General features: G+C 38.6%; 1 protein-coding gene across 1 annotated transcript in view; it reads right to left on the reverse strand.

Moving 5' to 3' along the window:
* Slc35f1 (solute carrier family 35 member F1) overlaps window positions 1-20,621 on the reverse strand; it is a 181,650-nt gene that overhangs the window by 78,344 nt on the left and 82,685 nt on the right. Inside the window, exon 4 of the mRNA XM_071613794.1 lies at window positions 17,441-17,568. Coding sequence (XP_071469895.1) covers window positions 17,441-17,568 — 128 coding nt within the window. The remainder of the gene's footprint in view (window positions 1-17,440; window positions 17,569-20,621) is intronic.

Consider the following 20,621-nt stretch of genomic DNA (forward strand, 5'->3'; position numbering starts at 1 on the left):
AATATCCAGAGTATACAAAGAACTCAAAAAATTAAACAATAAGAAAACAAATAACCCAATCAACAAATGGGCCAAAGACCTGAACAGACACTTCTCAGAGGAGGACATACAATCAATCAACAAGTACATGAAAAAATGCTCACCATCTCTAGCAGTCAGAGAAATGCAAATCAAAACCACCCTAAGATACCATCTCACTCCAGTAAGATTGGCAGGCACTATGAAGTCAAACAACAACAAGTGCTGGAGAGGATGTGGGGAAAAGGGTACTCTTGTACATTGCTGGTGGGACTGCAAACTGGTGCGGCCAATCTGGAAATCAGTATGGAGATTCCTGGGAAAGCTGGGAATGGAACCACCATTTGACCCAGCTATTGCCCTTCTTGGACTTTTCCCCGAAGACCTTAAAAGAGCGTACTACAGGGATACTGCTACATCGATGTTCATAGCAGCACAATTCACAATTGCTAGACTGTGGAACCAACCCAGATGCCCTTCAGTAGATGAATGGATAAAAAAAATGTGGCATTTATACACCATGGAGTATTACGCAGCATTAAAAAATGACAAAATCATAGAATTTGCAGGGAAATGGATGGCACTAGAGCAGATTATGCTTAGTGAAGCTAGCCAATCCCTAAAAAACAAATACCAAATGTCTTCTTTGATATAATGAGAGCAACTAAGAACAGAGCAGGGAGGAAGAGCAGGAAGAAAAGATTAACATTAAACAGATAGATGAGGTGGGATGGAAAGGGAGAGAAAAGGGAAATTGCATGGTAATGGAGGGAGACCCTCATTGTTATACAAAATTACATATAAGAGGTTGTGAGGGGAATGGGAAAATAAACAAGGAGAGATATGAATTACAGTGGATGGGGTAGAGAGAGAAGATGGGAGGGGAGGGAGGGGGGATGGTAGAGGATAGGAAAGGTAGCAGAATACAACAGTTACTAATAGGGTATTATGTAAAAATGTGGATGTGTAACCGATGTGATTCTGCAATCTGTATTTGGGGTAAAATTGGGAGTTCATAACCAACTTGTATCTAATGTATGAAATATGATATGTCAAGAGCTTTATAATGTTTTTAACAACCAATAAAAAAAAATTAAAAAAAAAAAGAATTGTAAAAAAAAATAAAATAAAATAAAAAAAAATGAAAAAAAAAAAGAATTCATCACATCAATAGACTTAAAGATAGAATCATATGATCATCTTAATAGATGCAGAAAAAGCATTCGACAAAATACAGTATACCTTCATGTTCAAAACACTAGAAAAACTAGGAATAACATATCTAGGGACATATCTCAACATCATAAAAGCTATCTCTGCTAAGCCCCAGGCCAACATCATTCTAAATGGACACAAATTGAAAGCATTCCCTCTAAAAACTGGAACAAGACAAGGATGCCCTCTTTCACCACTTGTATTTAACATAGTTCTTGAAACACTGGCCAGAGAAATTAGATAGATAAAAGAAATTAAAGGGGCATAGATAGGAAAAGAAGAACTCAAATTAGCACTATGTGCCAATGATAAGATTCTATACATAGAAGACCTCAAAAATTCCACCAGAAGACTTCTAGATCTAGTAAATGAATTCAACAATGTAGCAGGATATAAAATCAGCACCCATAAAGCAAAGGCATTTCTGTACATGAGTGACAAATCCTCTGAAAGGGAAATGAGGAAAACTACCCCATTTACAATAGCCTAAAACAAAACAAAAAAACAAAGAAACAAAAAACACTTGGGAATCAACTTAATAAAAGAGGTGAAAGACCTCTGCAACAAAAACTATAGAACACTAAAGAAAGAAATTAAAGAAGGCCTTAGAAGATGGAAAGATCTCCCTTGTCCTTGGATAGGCAGAATTAATATTATCAAAACGACCATACTACCAAAAGCATTGTACAGATTTAATGCAATTCCAATCAATTTTTCAATGACATTCCTCATAGAAATAGAAAAAGCAGTCATGAAATTCATCTGGAAAAACGAGAAACCCAGAATAGGTAAAGCAATCTTTAGCAAGAAGAGTAAAGCAGGTGGCATCACTATACCAGAACTTAAACTATGCTATGGAGCAGTAGTAATAAAATGGCAAGGCAGTGGCACCAAAATAGACTAGTAGACCAATGGTACAGAATATAGGACACAGAGACAAACTCACATAACTACAGTTACCTTATATTAGACAAACGTTCCAAAAACATACATTGGAGAAAAGATAGTCTCTTTAACAAATGGTGCTGGGGAAACTGGAAATCCATATGCAACAAACAAAATGATATTAAACCCCTATCTCTCAACATGCATAAAACTCAACTCAAAGTGGATCAAGGACCTTGGAATTGAACCAGAGACCTTGCACCTAATGGAAGAAAAAGTAGGCCCAAATCTCCATCATGTCGGACGAGGTCCTAGCTTTCTTAATAAGATTCCTGTAGTGCAAGAATTAAAACTAAGAATCAATAAATGGGATGGATTCAAACTAAAAAGCTTCTTCTCAGCAAAAGAAACAATCAGTGAGGTGAATAGATAGACTACATTTTGGGAACGAATCTTTACCCCTCACATATCAGATAGAGCACTAATCTCTAGGGCATATGAAGAACTCAAAAAGTTAACCTCCAAAAAAACAATCAACAAATGGGCTAAGGAACTGAACACATGTACTTCCTAGAAGATGATATACAATCAATCAACAAATATATGAAAAAATGTTCAACATCTCTAGCAATTAGAGAAACGCAAATCAAAACCACTCAGAGATTTTATCTCATTCTAGTCAGAATGGCAGCTATTAAGAATACAAACAACATCGGTCTATTCCCTAAAGACCTAAAAAGAGCATGCTACAGGGACACTGCTACATCGATGTTCATAGCAGCACAATTCACAATAGCAAGACTGTGGAACCAACCTAGATGCCCTTCAATAGACGAATGGATAAAAAAAATGTGGCATTTATACACAATGGAGTATTACTCTGCATTAAAAAATGACAAAATCATAGAATTTGCAGGGAAATGGATGGCATTAGAGCAGATTATGCTAAGTGAAGCTAGCCAATCCCTAAAAAACAAATGCCAAATGTCTTCTTTGATATAAGGAGAGTAACTAAGAACAGAGTAGGGTCGAAGAGCATGAGAAGAAGATTAACATTAAACAGGGATGAGAGGTGGGAGGGAAAGGGAGAGAGAAGGGAAATTGCATGGAAATGGAAGGAGACCCTCAGGGTTATACAAAAGTACATACAAGAGGAAGTGAGGGGAAAGGGAAAAATAATACAAGGGGGGCAAATGAATGACAGTAGAGGGGGCAGAGAGAGATGAGGGGAGGGGAGGGGAGGGGAGGGGGGATAGTAGAGGATAGGAAAGGCAGCAGAACACAACAGACACTAGTATGGCAATATGTAAATCAATGGATGTGTAACTGATGTGATTCTGCAATCTGTATATGGGGTAAAAATGGGAGCTCATAACCCACTTGAATCAAAGTGTGAAATATGATATATCAAGAACTATGTAATGTTTTGAACAACCAACAATAAAAAATAAAAAAAAGAATAAAAACAACAATAAGTGTTGGCAAGGATGTGGGGCAAAAGGCACATTCATACATTGCTGGTGGGACTGCAAATTGATGCAACCAATCTGGAAAACAATATCGAGGATTCCTTGGAAAACTTGGAATGGAACCACCATTTGACCCAGCTATCCCACTCCTCGGTCTATACTCAAAGGATTTAAAAACAGGGACACAGCCACATCAATGTTTATTGCAGCACAATTCACAATAGCTAAACTGTGGAACCAATCTAGATACCCTTCAGTATGTGAATAGATAAAGAAACTGGTATATATACACAATGGAGTATTACTCAGCATTAAAAGAGAATAAAATCATGGCATTTGCAGGTAAATGAATGGAGTTGGAGGATATAATGATAAGTGAATTAGGCCTATCCCCCAAAACCAAATGCTGAATGTTTTCTCTCATATAAGGAGGCTGATTCATAATGGGGTTGGGGTCGGGGAGCATGAGAGGAATAGATGAACTCTGGATAGGGCAAAGGGGAGAGAGAGGAAGGGAGGGAGCATGGGGGAAAGATGATGGAATGAGATGGACATCATTATCCTAAATATATATATGAAGACACGATTTGTGTCAATCTACTTTGTGTGCAACCAGAGATATGAAAAATTGTGCTCTGTATGTGTAATATAAATTGAAATGCATCCTGCTGTCATATATAACAAATAAAAATTAAAAAAAAGAATAGAAGACACAGAGAAAAACCCACACAGATACAATCGTCTGACACTTGACAAAGGTGCTAAAAACAAACATTGGAGAAAAGAGGAGACATTAAAAAGCAAATGGTGGGCTGGGGATGTGGCTCAAGCAGTAGCACACTCGTCTGGCATGCGCGGGACTCTGGGTTCCATCCTCAGCACCACATAAAAATAAAATAAAGATGTTGTGTCCACTGAAAACTAAAATAAATAAATATTTTTTAAAATTCTCTCTCTCTTTCTCTCTCTCTCTCTCTAAAAAAAAAAAGGAAATGGTGAAAGAAAAACTGGTTATCCATATGTAGAAGAATGAGACTAAATCTTTATCTCTCATCCTGCACAAAAGTCTCAAAATGGATCAAAGATCTAGATTAGGAATTAGACCAGAAAGTATGCAAGTCGTTGAAGAAAATGTAGGGTCGACACTCCAAAATACAGGTACAGGCAATTACTTTCTCACCAGAACCTCTAAAGCTCAGGAAATAATGCCAAGAATTAACAAACAGAATTGAATGACATTAAAAAGCTTCTTCATAGTACATTAAAAATTAAAAATGTGAAAAAAAACCTCACAGAATAGGAGAAAATCTTTACTATCTACTCTTCTGACAGAGGATTAATAGCCAGAACATTTACAGAATGCCCAAAACACTAAAAAAAAAAAAATCAATAATGGATAGATGAACTAAACAGACACTTCTGAAAAAAAAAAGAAATACAAATGGCCAACAAAGATAAAAAAAAAATGTTCAACATTATTAGCAATTAGGGAAATGCAAATCCAAGCTTCACTGAAATTACATCTTATTCTAGTTAGAATGGCACTCATCAAGAATATAAAAAATAATAAATGCTGAAAAGGAAGTGAAGAAAAGGAATAACTTTTACACTGTTGGTAAATTAGTACAACCTCTACAGAAATCCGTATGTAGGTTCCTCAAAAGGCTATGCATGGAACAACCATATGATCCAGCTATATTATTCCTGGTTATCTATTCTAAAGTATTAATGTCAGCATACTGTACTGATACAAGCATACACATGCTCATAACAGCATAATGCACAATAGTCAGGAACCAGCCTAGGGATCCATCAATAGATGAATGGATAAAGAAAATATGGTATATATATACAATGGAGTTTTATTCAGCCATAAAGAAAAATGAAATTATGTCATCGCAGGAAAAAATGAATGGAACTTTAGAACATTATTTTAAGTGAAATAAGTCAAACTCAGAAATTCAAGGGTCATATGTCTTTTCTCACATGCGAAAACTAGAAAGAAAAAAAGGAAAAGAAAGGTGTGTGTGAGGGGGGAATATCATGAAAATTGAAGGGAGATGTGTAGAGTAGAGGAATGAGACTGGGAGGAGGAAAAAGGGGAGGGAAAGGGGAAATACTGGGGAGTGATATTGGCCAAGTTATATTGTTACATAGCGTGCATGTACAGTATGTAACAACAAATACCACCATTATATGCAACTATAATGAACCAATAAAAATATGGAAATAAAATAAAAGTTAAAAAAAGCCTAAAGCTGGAAATAGAACAAATGCCCTCAATGGATGAGCAGGCTAACAAACACTGGTATATTTATATTACAGAATACTACTCAGCACTAAAAAGGAGAAACTTTGATAAAGGCAACAATTTAGATAGACTTACGTTGGGTGAAAAAAGTCAATATCAAAAGGCTAAATATTGTATGATCACATTTTGCACAGCATGTTCCAGCTGACAAAATTCTATAGATGGAGAACAGAATAGTGGTAGCCAAGAGACTGGGATGAAGGTGATTTCATAGGTGTGAGCACAGGGAGTTCCTTTGTTGTAAGCATGGAGCATCACCTTGGAAAAGACAGCATCTCACCACATTTTTTTTTTGCAGAACTGGGGGTCAAACCCAGGGCCTTGTGCATATTAGGCAAGTGCTCTACCACTGAGCCATATCCCTAGCCTGGATGTTCCTTTGTTGTAATGGAACAGTTCAATATTCCATTCAAGTGGTGGTTACTTAAACCTATATATGGCTTCAAACTATATAGAACTACACACACACACACACACACACACACACACACACACTCACTCACAAATGGAGATAAAAATGGATGAAAAACTGAAGAAGTTAATGATACTCTATCGATGTCAATATTCTGAATTTTATACCACACTGAAGTCATAGAAAATGTCACCAGTAGGTTTGAAAGGTTCAAAGGGCTCTACATATTTTTAAAACTTCCAGTAAGTCTACAATAATTTCAAAAATAGTTTCTTCTTCTCAAGCTTCATGTATCAGCTGTGACATTTAACCATAGACTGGTGAACACACTGAGGAACACAGGAGTAAAGGAGGAGCGGCTCTCCATGTCTCTTTGCTCTGTTTCAGAGCCCTGCTTTTGAGAGGATCAGAAAACAAGTATATTTGGACCTCTTCAACCATTAATGAAGACCTTCTTATTAAAAAAAAAATGTACACTTGGGTCACATCCTATCCTAAACCTTTAGTGTTCTGTTACCTACAAAATCAAGTCATGCTCTTCATCGATTATTGAAAACCTTTCACAATATGTTCTATAAAGTGGCTCAAACTCAACTTTTGGCTCTACCATCCTCTCTTCCTTTATGATGTCAATTTGTCCTCCACACCACAGTCAGAGTCATCTTTGGAAGTCAAATTGGTCACATTACCTTCTAGTTTACAACTTTCTGATGAATTTCCACTGTACCCAGCAAGATCTAAACCTTTGCGCTGGTCCCTAAGCTCTATGGGATTTGTCCCTTCTTTCCTCCTCTAGCCTATCTTGCACCACTCGTTTCTTCAGTCTCCTTGTTCAGTCACATGACCTTGGCCAGAGCCTCATCCTTGCCATGGTCCATTCCACCAAAAGGCCTTGATCATGTTGTCATCTTTGCTGGATCTCTTCTCTCCCAGTTGATCTTCAAGTTCTTTTTTAGCTTTCAGTTTCACTACTGGTTTTTAGAAAAATCTTACCCAACCTTTCAGTTTAAACCAGGGTGTTTTGACAAACATTCCAATAAAGCTGGTGTTGATTCCCTTCAGAATGCTTACCCTTGATTATTATATATTCATCCCTTTCCCTTTTGACTGAAGCTCCATAAAAATACAGAGTGTATGTACTTTTGCTAACAAGCATGTTCATCATCTAACACAATGCCTTGAACACAAAGTATTCAGTAATTATTTTTTAAGTGACTGTATGAATTGAATAGGAATGATTGTTCTTCAAACATAGTCCTTGGGTTTTTGTCTCAGTCTTCAGTTTTGCCATTGATTTCATGCGCAAGGTTAAATCCACATTTTATCCTCTCCACATTTTATCCAATCTCACAGACCCATCTAAATGGGCACTTTCTTGACTTTGCAAATAACCATCATCTTTGCCTCCTTTGAAAAATCATAGTACTTGGACATCTGTTCTTTTGCTTTATTTGGTGTTACTATCATTTAAATTATACTTCTTTTTCCCCTTTACCAGTCTGGAAGGCAAGGCTGATTCATTTCTATTTACATCACTGCACTAACTAGTGCATTTCTAAATGCACTAAATTTAGAGGCTCCTAGAATATATATGCAGGTATAGATATAAATGTATTTTGCTTATTGAGTAACATGAGTTAATGTAATCAATTGATATTTATAGAAATAAGGGATGATCATTATAGGTCCTTGTTAGTTTCACCAATTTACAAGGAGCAAACAGAATTAAATTATTAAACAGCAGTACCTACATGGTTCCCAGAGCAAATGCCCTCTGTCCTGACCATTTATTACCAGGTTAAAGATTTATTTATTATAAGTGGCAAAATGGTTCTATAATTGTTAGATTCAACTTGCCTATTTACTTTCTCTTTTTCCTTGGTCAGGAATTACAACGAAGAACCAATTCTATATCATTAGAATTTTAGTTTTTCTGTTTTACTACAGAATTAAAATAAACTTTTTTTTTCTAGAATGAGATATTCAACAGGGTGTTTTAAAGCTAATTTAAGAAAGGTAGCAGGTTGAGCAGGTGTGATGATGTACACCTGTAATTGCAGCTACTTAGGAGGCTGAGGCTGGAAGATTGCAAGTCGGAGGCCAGTCTGGGCAGATACTGGGAAATACTGTCTGGGAGATACTGTCTCAAAAGTCTGGGAGATATTGTCTCAAAAGTAAAAGATAAAAATTAAAAGGACTGGGGATGTCACTAGTAGTATAGCACATAGGTAGCATACACAAGGCCCTAAAATCAATCCCCAGCACACATGAGCACGTGTATGAGCCATAGACAGGCACATGCAAAAGGAAGAAAGGCATTAGGATTAGTGGTAGTAGACAATGTGAATTGAGTTAAATACTCAAGTGAGGCCCAAGGAACCTATGCCAGAAATAATTTGTCACAGTTCCCACACATAGAAAAACTTGAAAATAAATTTTGATGAAAACCATAAAACTTAAGAGACCAACAACTGGTTGTGATTTTTCAATAGAGAACAAGAAAAGAAAAAGAGGAAAGAAAGGAGATAAAAGAAAAAAAGATGAAGGAAGGAAGATGGCGGCGAGGGGAGTGCATTGCCCCTGTGTGCTGCTTCACTGTGTGGGAGTATGACAAGTCAGGATGGCTAAAGGATATCTTGTTAGGAATTTCCAGCAATAGTGGGGTGCTCCGGAACCTTGAGGAAGGATTTCCATCGCACGAGGATCGGCTACGGGGACTCAAACGCGAGAGGTTTGTCGCACGGAGGGTAACACTGCTTATTCAGCAAATCGCCCCGCGGCTAGAGTCTGCAGCGCGCGCTGGGATAGAGACGCAGGGTTACAGCACTGCAGTTTCTGCCAGCCGCGCAAGCACCGTACTCAGGGCTGAATTCTGGGTTCGAGATGGGGGAAGGAAGCGGTCCATCTCGGTTCTCCACATCGGTCAGACCACAGAGGAAGCCAGCAGCCACCATGTTGGTAAACTGACGTCACCACCCCTGTTTTCGACTGACCGCAGCTCATTCAGCCATAGAACAGGTAATTTCAGGCTGCAATTCGCCTGCGGCTTGCAGACAGATTGCTAGGGTTCAGCGCCTGGGTGCTTCTTAGAACCTGATCTTATCGGAGCGAACACCGAGCGCGGGGCGGCCGAGTTCCGGCTCCCGGAACCGTCCTGGAACCGCCCTGGCCCAGGGCTGCGGAGCCTGTGGAGGCTGCTTCTTGGACCCTGCTCCTATCAGAGCATACACCAAGCACTAAGCAGCCGAATTCCGGCTCCCGGAACTGAGCCCGCGGGGACTGCTTCTTGGAGCTTACACTTATAGGAGCTTACACCGAGCACGGAGCGGCCGAGTTCTGGCTCCCGGAACTTCCCTGGCCCGGGGCTAGGAGCCTGCGGAAACTGCTTCTCGGTCCGGGTCCTGCTGAGGGCCGGTCAGGTCTCACCCGTTGCTTTGGTTGCCCGGCAAGGGGAACGAAATGCTGCCATTCGCATAGGATACCAACTTGGCAGAGATCTGATGTCTGCAGAAAGCGGCGGAGGAGAGAACTTCATCAATACCAGCGGTGACATAAGCAGTTGGTCTCCTGGTAGGGGGGGTGAGGCACAGTCACCCGAGTCTCCTCAATTTGTCGTCGAGCCAGAGGGGAGGAGCTGGGCCGCCGCCAGCGCCCGGAGCAGGCCCAGCGGCTCGCCAGCCTGGTGACCGCGTGACCCCAATTGGAGAGGGGGCGGAGCGGAGCCGCCACCCGCACCCGCAAGGTGGGCAGACCCGCGACCCAGTGGTACATCGGCGTGGTAGGAGGGGCAGGGCAGAGCCGCCGTTGGCGCTTGCAAGGTAAACAGACCTGTGACAGCCTGGCGGGTCAGGCCCAGTGGCCTGCCAGTGTGGTACACACGTCACCCCAACTGGAGTAGGGGCAGAGCAGATCCTTCCCCAACGCCCGGATCAGGCCCTGCCGGTGTGGTGGTCACGTGACCCCAATTGGAGTGGGGGCGGAGCGGAACCGCCACCCGTGCCCGCAGGGTGAGCAGACCAGTGATCAACCTGCAGATCAGGCCCAGGGGTCCGCAGGCGTGGTAGGAGGGGCAGGGCAGATCCGCCGCCCGCGCCTCCAAGGTAGGCAGGCCTACAACAGACCGGCGGATCAGGCCCAGGAGCCTGCCGGCGGGGTACAAACACCACCCTAATTGGAGTAGTGGCAGAGCAGAGTCGCCGCCCGTGCCAGGAACAGGCCCAGCGTCCTGCAGGCGGGGTAGTCACGACACCCCAATTGGAGTAGGGGCAGAGCAGAGCCTCCACCCATGCCCGAAAGGTGGGCAGATCTGCGACCGACCAGCGGGAAAGGCCCAGTGGCCTGCCGGTACGACAGACACGTCACCCCATTTGGAGTAGGGGCAGAGTAGAGCCGCCGCCCGCGCCTGCAGGGTAGGCAAACCTGCAACCGACCGGCGGATCAGGCCCGGTGGCCTGCCGGCGTGGTACACTCGTCACCCCAATTGGAGAAGGGGTAGAACAGAGCCGCCGCCAGCTCCCAGAACAGGCCCAGTGACCTGCCGGCGTGGTAGCCACGACACCCCAATTGGAATAAGGAGAGAGCAGAGCCGCCACCCGCACCTGCAGGAAAGATACGCAAGCAGTATGAAAAGACAAGGAAAGAAAGGACCACAAGCAATGCAGGTCAACGCAACTTTAGAAGAGGTAACAGCTGCAGCAGATGGAATGTCAGATAAAGAATTCAGGATATACATGCTTCAGATGATCTGGAGTATCAAGGAAGACATTAGAGAGCAAAATCAGACAATGAAAGATCACATTGACAATGAATTACGCAAACAAATCCAGGAAGCAAAGGATCAACTATTCAGGGAGATAGAGGTTATAAAACACAAACAAACAGAAATCCTAGAAATGCAGGAAGCAATAAACCAACTTAAAAACTCAATGGAGAATACTACCAGCAGAGTAGAACACTTAGAAGATAGAACATCAGACAATGAAGACAAAGTATTTCAACTGGAAAAGAACATAGACAGCTCAGCAAGACTGTTAAGAAACCATGAGCAGAACATCCAAGAAATATGGGATAACATTAAGAGACCAAACTTAAGAGTCATTGGGATACAGGAAGGCACAGAGCTCCAAACCAAAGGAATGAGCAGTCTATTCAATGAAATAATACGAGAAAACTTCCCAGACTTGAAGAATGAGACAGAATCCCAAATCCTAGAAGCCTACAGGACGCCGAATGTGCAAAATCATAAGAGATCCACACCTAGACACATTATAATGAAGATGCCCAACATACAGAATAAGGAGAGAATTTTAAAAGCTACAAGAGAAAGGAAGCAGATTACATTTAGGGGTAAGCCAATCAGGATAACAGCTGATCTTTCAACACAGACTCTGAAAGCTAGAAGATGCTGGAATAACATATTTCAAACACTGAAAGAAAATGGGTTCCAACCAAGAATTGTGTATCCAGCGAAATTAAGCTTCAGGATGGAAGATGAAATTAAAACCTTCCACGATAAACAAAAGTTTAAAGAATTCGCAGCTAGAAAACCATCTCTTCAAAACATCCTCGCCAAAACATTACAGGAAGAGGAAATGGAAAATAACAATGTAAACCAACAGTGGGAGATAGGACAGTAAAGGGGGGGGGAAATAATCAAAGAGGAAAACAAACCATGTTTAGTAACAGAAATAAACAAATATGGCTGGAAGAACAACCCATATCTCAATAATAACCCTAAATGTTAATGGCTTAAACTCACCAATTAAGAGACACAGGCTAGTAGAATGGATCACAAAACAAGACCCAACAATATGCTGCCTACAGGAGACACATTTAATAGGAAAAGACATACATAGGCTGAAGGTGAAAGGTTGGGAAAAATCATATCACTCATATGGACTTCGGAAACAAGCAGAAGTGTCCATACTCATATCAAATAAAATAGATTTCAAGCCAAAGTTAATCAAAAGGGATAAAGAGGGACACTACATACTGCTTAAGGGAACCATACACCAACAAGACATAACAATCATAAATATTTATGCCCCAAACAATGGTGCAGCTATGTTCGTCAAACAAACTCTTCTCAAGTTCAAGAGTCTAATAGACCACCATACCATAATCATGGGAGACTTCAACACACCTCTCTCGCCACTGGACAGATCTTCCAAACAAAAGTTGAATAAGGAAACCATAGAACTCAATAACACTATTAATAACCTAGACCTAATTGACATATATAGAGTATACCACCCAACATCAAGCAGTTACACTTTTTTCTCAGCAGCACATGGATCCTTCTCAAAAATAGATCATATATTATGTCACAGGGCAACTCTTAGACAATATAAAGGAGTAGAGATAATACCATGCATCTTATCTGATCATAATGGAATGAAACTGAAAATCAACGATAAAAGAAGGAAGGAAAAAGCATACATCACTTGGAGAATGAACAATAGGTTACTGAATGATCAATGGGTTATAGAAGACATCAAGGAGGAAATTAAAAAATTCTTAGAGATAAATGAAAACACAGACACAACATATCGGAATCTATGGGACACATTGAAAGCAGTTCTAAGAGGAAAATTCATTGCTTGGAGTTCATTCCTTAAAAAAAGAAAAAACCAACAAATAAATGATCTCATACTTCATCTCAAAATCCTTGAAAAAGAAGAGCAAAACAACAGCAAAAGAAGTAGAAGGCAAGAAATAATGAAAATCAGAGCTGAAATTAATGAAATCGAAACAAAAGAAACAATTGAAAAAATTGACAAAACTAAAAGTTGGTTCTTTGAAAAAATAAACAAAATCGACAGACCCTTAGCCATGCTAGCGAAGAGAAGAAGAGAGAGAACTCAAATTACCAGCATACGGGATGAAAAAGGCAATATCACAACAGACACTTCAGAAATACAGAAGATAATCAAAAACTATTTTGAATCCTTATACTCCAATAAATTAGAAGATAGTGAAGGCATAGATAAATTTCTTAAGTCATATGATCTGCCCAGATTGAGTCAGGAGGATATAGAAAACCTAAACAGACCAATATCAATTGAGGAAATAGAAGAAACCATAAAAAGACTACCAACTAAGAAAAGCCCAGGTCCGGATGGGTTTACAGCAGAATTTTACAAAACCTTTAAAGAAGAACTAATACCAATACTTTTCAAGCTACTTCAGGAAATAGAAAAGGAGGGAGAACTTCCAAATTCATTCTATGAGGCCAACATCACCCTGATTCCTAAACCAGACAAAGACACTTCAAAGAAAGAAAACTACAGACCAATATCTCTAATGAACCTAGATGCAAAAATCCTCAATAAAATTCTGGCGAATCGGATACAAAAACATATCAAAAAAATTGTACACCATGATCAAGTAGGATTCATCCCTGGGATGCAAGGATGGTTCAATATACGGAAATCAATGAATGTTATTCACCACATCAATAGACTTAAAAATAAGAACCATATGATCATCTCGATAGATGAAGAAAAAGCATTCGACAAAGTACAGCATCCCTTTATGTTCAAAACTCTAGAAAAACTAGGGATAACAGGAACATACCTCAATATTGTAAAAGCAATCTATGCTAAGCCTCAGGCTAGCATCATTCTGAATGGAGAAAAACTGAGGGCATTCCCTCTAAAATCTGGAACAAGACAGGGATGCCCTCTCTCTCCACTTCTGTTCAACATAGTTCTCGAAACACTGGCCAGAGCAATTAGACAGACGAAAGAAATTAAAGGCATAAAAATAGGAAAAGAAGAACTTAAATTATCACTATTTGCAGATGATATGATTCTATACCTAGCAGACCCAAAAGGCTCTACAAAGAAACTATTAGAGCTAATAAATGAATTCGGCAAAGTGGCAGGATATAAAATCAACACGCATAAATCAAAGGCATTCCTGTATATCAGCGACAAATTCTCTGAAATGGAAATGAGGACAACCACTCCATTCAAAATATCTTCAAAAAAACCAAAATACTTGGGAATCAACCTAACAAAAGAGGTGAAAGACTTGTACAATGAAAACTACAGAACCCTAAAGAGAGAAATAGAAGAAGATCTTAGAAGATGGAAAAATATACCCTGTTCATGGATAGGCAGAACTAACATCATCAAAATGGCAATATTACCAAAAGTTCTCTATAGGTTTAATGCAATGCCAATCAAAATCCCAACAGCATTTCTTTAGAAATAGAGAAAGCAATCATGAAATTCATATGGAAAAATAAAAGACCCAGAATAGCAAAAACAACTACTACAACTATCTTATATTTGATAAAGGGGCTAAAAGCATGCAATGGAGGAAGGATAGCATCTTCAACAAATGGTGCTGGGAAAACTGGAAATCCATATGCAACAAAATGAAACTGAATCCCTTTCTCTCGCCATGCACAAAAGTTAATTCAAAATGGATCAAGGAGCTTGATATCAAATCAGAGACACGCCGTCTGATAGAAGAAAAAGTTGGCTACGATCTACATACTGTGGGTCGGGCTCCAAATTCCTCAATAGGACACCCATAGCACAAAAGTTAATAACTAGAATCAACAAATGGGACTTACTCAAACTAAAAAGTTTTTTCTCAGCAAAAGAAACAATAAGAGAGGTAAATAGGGAGCCTATACCCTGGGAACAAATCTTTACTCCTCACACTTCAGATAGAGCCCTAATATCCAGAGTATACAAAGAACTCAAAAAATTAGACAATAAGAGAACAAACAACCCAATCAACAAATGGGCCAAGGACCTGAACAGACACTTCTCAGAGGAGGACATACAATCAGTCAACAAGTACATGAAAAAATGCTCACCATCTCTAGCTGTCAGAGAAATGCAAATCAAAACCACCCTAAGATGCCATCTCACTCCAGTAAGATTAGCAGCCATTATGAAGTCAAACAACAACAAGTGCTGGCGAGGATGTGGGGAAAAGGGTACACTTGTACATTGCTGGTGGGACTGCAAATTGGTGCAGCCAATTTGGAAAGCAGTATGGAGATTTCTTGGAAAGCTGGGAATGGAGCCACCATTTGACCCAGCTATTCCCCTTCTCGGTCTATTCCCTAAAGACCTAAAAAGAGCATGCTACAGGGACACTGCTACATCGATGTTCATAGCAGCACAATTCACAATAGCAAGACTGTGGAACCAACCTAGATGCCCTTCAATAGACGAATGGATAAAAAAATGTGGCATTTATACACAATGGAGTATTACTCTGCATTAAAAAATGACAAAATCATAGAATTTACAGGGAAATGGATGGCATTAGAGCAGATTACGCTAAGTGAAGCTAGCCAATCCCTAAAAAACAAATGCCAAATGTCTTCTTTGATATAAGGAGAGTAACTAAGAACAGAGTAGGGACGAAGAGCATGAGAAGAAGATTAACATTAAACAGGGATGAGAGGTGGGAGGGAAAGGGAGAGAGAAGGGAAATTGCATGGAAATGGAAGGAGACCCTCAGGGTTATACAAAAGTACATACAAGAGGAAGTGAGGGGAAAGGGAAAAATAATACAAGGGGGAGAAATGAATGACAGTAGAGGGGGTACAGAGAGAAGAGGGGAGGGGAGGGGAGGGGGATAGTAGATGATAGGAAAGGCAGCAGAACACAACAGACACTAGTATGGCAATATGTAATCAATGGATGTGTAACTGATGTAATTCTGCAATCTGTATATGGGGTAAAAATGGGAGTTCATAACCCACTTGAATCAAAGTGTGAAATATGATATATCAAGAAATTTGTAATGTTTTGAACAACCAACAATAAAAAATTAAAAAAAAAAAGAGGCAAGGCATTTAAGAGGGGATTAGGCCATGAGCACTACATCCTATGGGTGGGATTGGTTTGCTCCCTCATTCTCTCTCTTGCTCTTCTACTTTCCACCAAGGGATGATGCAGCTGAAGGCCTTCATAAGATGCTGAACACTTGATATTGAATTTCCCAGCCTCCAGAACTGCAAGCCAATGAGTTTCTGTTCATTATAAATTATATAGTTTCAAATATTTTGTTATAGCAACAAAACCAAACTGAGTCATCAGCTTTGAAGTTCATTTGGAAATCAGATGGTGGGAAAGTTAAGTTTTAGCTTCCATAACTGTGGGTCAATAGATTTCTATTTATTATAAGTTACCCAGTCTCAAGTGTTTTGTGATAGCAGCAAAAATGGAGTAAGACATCATCTTTGAAGCTCACTTATAAATCAGGTGGTAGGAAAGTGAAATCAAGATTACTTCTCATCCAATCTATATGATCTAAATTTATTCAGGTGCTTTGTTTGCCTATTTGTTTATCTATATTTTGTTGTTCCTAGGCAATTAATAGGATGGCAAAAATTTTTGTTGAAGTATCAAATCTAAGCCAAATCTAATATTTGAATATGTTTTATGTTTTTCCTGGAGTTTTGTAATTGCTATGAGATTCATAATATTGTTATATGAAGAAAAACAAGATTGAAACAAGTAGTCAAACTTATCATTTACAATGTAATAAGGAATATAAATGTTTGACAATTGTGAAAAACTAGGTTAAATTTGCATTCGTGTGTGTGTGTGTGTGTGTGTGTGTGTGTGTGTGTATGAGAAAGGGAAAGAAAGAGAGGAAGGGAGAAAGGGAAAGAAACACAGTAACTATCTTCATGCTATTTTAGGAATTTTATCCTTGTCCCTTTAGGAAAAATCATGTACTTTCAGATTACAAATTCTACATACTGAAACAAGCTAAAAGAAAAGATTATTAAGCAGCTTGATTATTTAATCAGAGTCTATTAACATTCTAAAAAGTTAGGTTGTGGTAAAAATAGACTTATTTTTATACTTACTAATAATTCTCCTGCTGACACAAGATTAGTTGGCAGCATTCAAAGCCACAAATTATTTTCCTATGTTGCCAATGATTATTGTGATGATTCAGAACAAAGAGGAAAAGTTCTTGATATTTGAATTAAGAAAAATTAATGACACATGAATGAAGCTCAAGTTAATTTCTATACAACCAATCCTCCTTCTATTGGAAAATTTATAGGAGAGTATTCAGATTTCCAAGATATTAAACTGAATGTAAACTATAAGGGGAAATTGAGAAAAGAAGAGCCACTGGTACCTGGATGCTGGTCAGGGTCGTGTACTGGTAAGCCTTGACCACCAGGTAATTGGCTTCCAGGTCTATCAGTCCCAGGATCATATACTTCCACCATCTTCGTCGTAAAATTGCCAGGAGGTTTTCTTCACCTGTGTTAGAAAGGGAAATAAAAATGGGTTAGGTTCTTGACACATAGTAAACTGTATATTTAGAGTGCTAAAATATTGTAGCATTATATATTGTTCCCATAAACTTACCAAATATCTAAACAAAAGAATCAATGTATCAAAGATGCACATACATTTACTTAGCAAATGGAAGATTTTGGCTCTTTAAATTAGCTTCTATGTTAGAGTAAGATTAGCAGGTTATTATATCATCATGCAAAAACTTTTCCAGTGAAGATATAAAGGATTATATCACATTAAAATAAAAGGAAAATTATACCAGAGAGACTGCATAAAAATATAAATTCCAAATCATTGTAAATTACAGGATTTTGGTAAAATACCAAAGAAAAGAATGCAGCCTAATGGTAAAATGGCTTGTTATATGGCAATAGGTCTAGGGTAAAACTCTGAGATGCCATGCTGAGTGTTTCTTCAGCTTTGAACATTTGCACTCTAATGATGTATGGGAGATGGGGAGAGGGAGGGAGTTGTCTTACTCATATCTGTATACACAGCACCCAACATACTGGCCTATAGTGAGGGTTGGTGAAGTATTTTGAAATGATTGAGTAAAGGAATTGAAAAAGTATTAAGTGCTATCTATCTGAATCCGTCAAGATGAGTTCTGGAATGAGTCACTCTTCTCATGGCTTTGCACTTTACACTCCCAAGGTCATTTCTTTACAGCCATCTTGTTTTGTCCATGCCCTTGAACTGCACTTCTGTCCCCCTTGCTTGCCTAAACATTCATAATCAACATATACATCAGGCTTTATTTTGTAAATCAGTGATTCTCAACGCAAAAGCATAGTAACATCATCTGGGAAGTTTTTTTTAAAATCCCAATGCCTCAGAAATTCAGTTAATCTTGAGTGGTGGCTATGATCATTCTGGGACTTACAGATGGTTGATGTCCAATGGCCATTCTTAAAGTGACTTGGGCTAGAAATTCCAAAGAAATAACGAAGTAGTGGAGACTCTTGAAGCTAAAGAAACAACCTAACATTTGGCCCTAAATGTACTTTCTCTTGTCTCTGGGCCTTTCCGGGTGTTATTTCCTTTTCTTGGACTATTGCTCTCCCAGTTTCCAAATAGAGGATCAGCATGCACATATTCCCAAGCTTTCCTTAATAATTTTACTACCATAGTCTGGGTTGGGATTCCCTGCTCTGTACCCCATTAATACCCTTTGTTGATCACACGTATAGAATTAATCTGTTATAATTACTTGTTTTTCTTCTCTCTCTTATGCATTAGGTTATTAACACTTTGAAGAGAACAGCGTTATGTTGGTCCCTACTTTATCTCTAGGACCCAATAGTGCATGACGAGTAGTCAATAAATAATATAGAATGTATGAATATATGTCATGTTTAACAACTTCAGCAATGTTAAATTACATTAAAATTGAGGTACTTAACATTTGTGTTCTAGCCAATGAAACTGTTTGCTAGTTAAAATGTAGACAACATCTGACAAAATTAATTTGGTGAATATTTTACACATAACACATTATATATAGGACATGAAGTGGTCAGTGGCATATTCAACCTCTAAAGTCACAAGTCATTGTTTCAGTTAATTTATACAATAACAGAGAATTGCCTAATTCACAGCACATCAGACACATCTCGATACACAACACTGAAAAAAAATGGGTTACAATGGTATTGTTTGTTCACCAATCAATTACATATCCAAAGAATAATTCATCACATGGATTCATTGGAATAATTAGTTGCCTTGCTGATACGCTTTAAAAAAAAAAAGCTACAAAGCAGAACATCATATGCTTCCATATTGTTTCATTTGAAGCCCAGAAACATGCTATGCACTTGCTTAGCAGAATTAGCAAGGAAGGTGAGTGCTTTAAAAAAATTGTTTTAACAAAATTGCAACCCTTTTAAAAGGACTTCTTGGGAGCTGGGTGCAGTGGCATACACCTGTAATCCCATCTACTCAGGAAGGTGACACAGTAGTAGATCACAGGTTCAAAACCAGCCCTAGAGACTTGGTGAGATACTGCCTCAAAATAAAAAATAAAAATAAAAAAGGTCCAAGGATGTAGCTCAGTGGTAGAGTGCTGCTGTATTCAATCAACAGTACCCCCAACACACACACACACACACGTTCGGGGACTGATTGAAGATTTATTTAACAGACTCCCATTAACACTGATGTACAACAGATCATTAAAACTCTTTCCAGAATACTGAAAATGCATTCCATAGAGTCCCCTTAGAGTCGCTGTGCTAAAATCCTCTCCAAACATCATAAAATAGGACCATCCATAGGAAATACCAGCATAACTGGTGACATGCTAATGTTTTGAAATCCTCAGCTTTTTATTACTGGAGAAAGTAGTAAAATTCATAAGTGGAAACTTCAGTTATGATGACATTTTAAATGCATTATTTATTATTTTTATTAGAAATGATTCAATGTAAATAAGAAGAATGGAGAATAAAGTAATAATTTACCCTCCACTTTGATTCAATAAATGGTAACATCTTGTAGTGTTTTATTTTTTTTATTTTAGAAAAAAAATATTACAGATGAAATTGACCACCCACACCCTGCCAGATTCCATTTCAGTCCTTTATTCCTCAAATCACCATTTTGATATTGTAGTGCATCCGTTATGTTCCTGCTTTTGTGACACATTTTCTACATACGTATGTATCCAAAGTAACATATAACTTCCTTTGATGTGTTTAAAAACTTTACATGAAAGTTTCCTGTACATATTATGTATTTTTCAAGGTTTCTTTGTACCTGAAATTGTTCTAGAAATATGTCCCTGTTGTTTCATGTAGAGATAATTAATTTATTTTAAATGATTATACCATAATATATCCCATCTTCCACTAATAGAAATCTAAATTTTCCATAATTTTTCTCTTTTACAAATAATACAATAAAAAGACATGTATATACTTTTACATGTGCATCTCTACAACTGGTATAGAGATTTTATTTTTCTTCTTTTTAAAGACTATAGAATATGCAAATAGTCACAAATATATTAAGGC

Source organism: Marmota flaviventris, chromosome 6, assembly GCF_047511675.1.
Source record: "Marmota flaviventris isolate mMarFla1 chromosome 6, mMarFla1.hap1, whole genome shotgun sequence".
Lineage (NCBI taxonomy): Eukaryota > Metazoa > Chordata > Mammalia > Rodentia > Sciuridae > Marmota > Marmota flaviventris.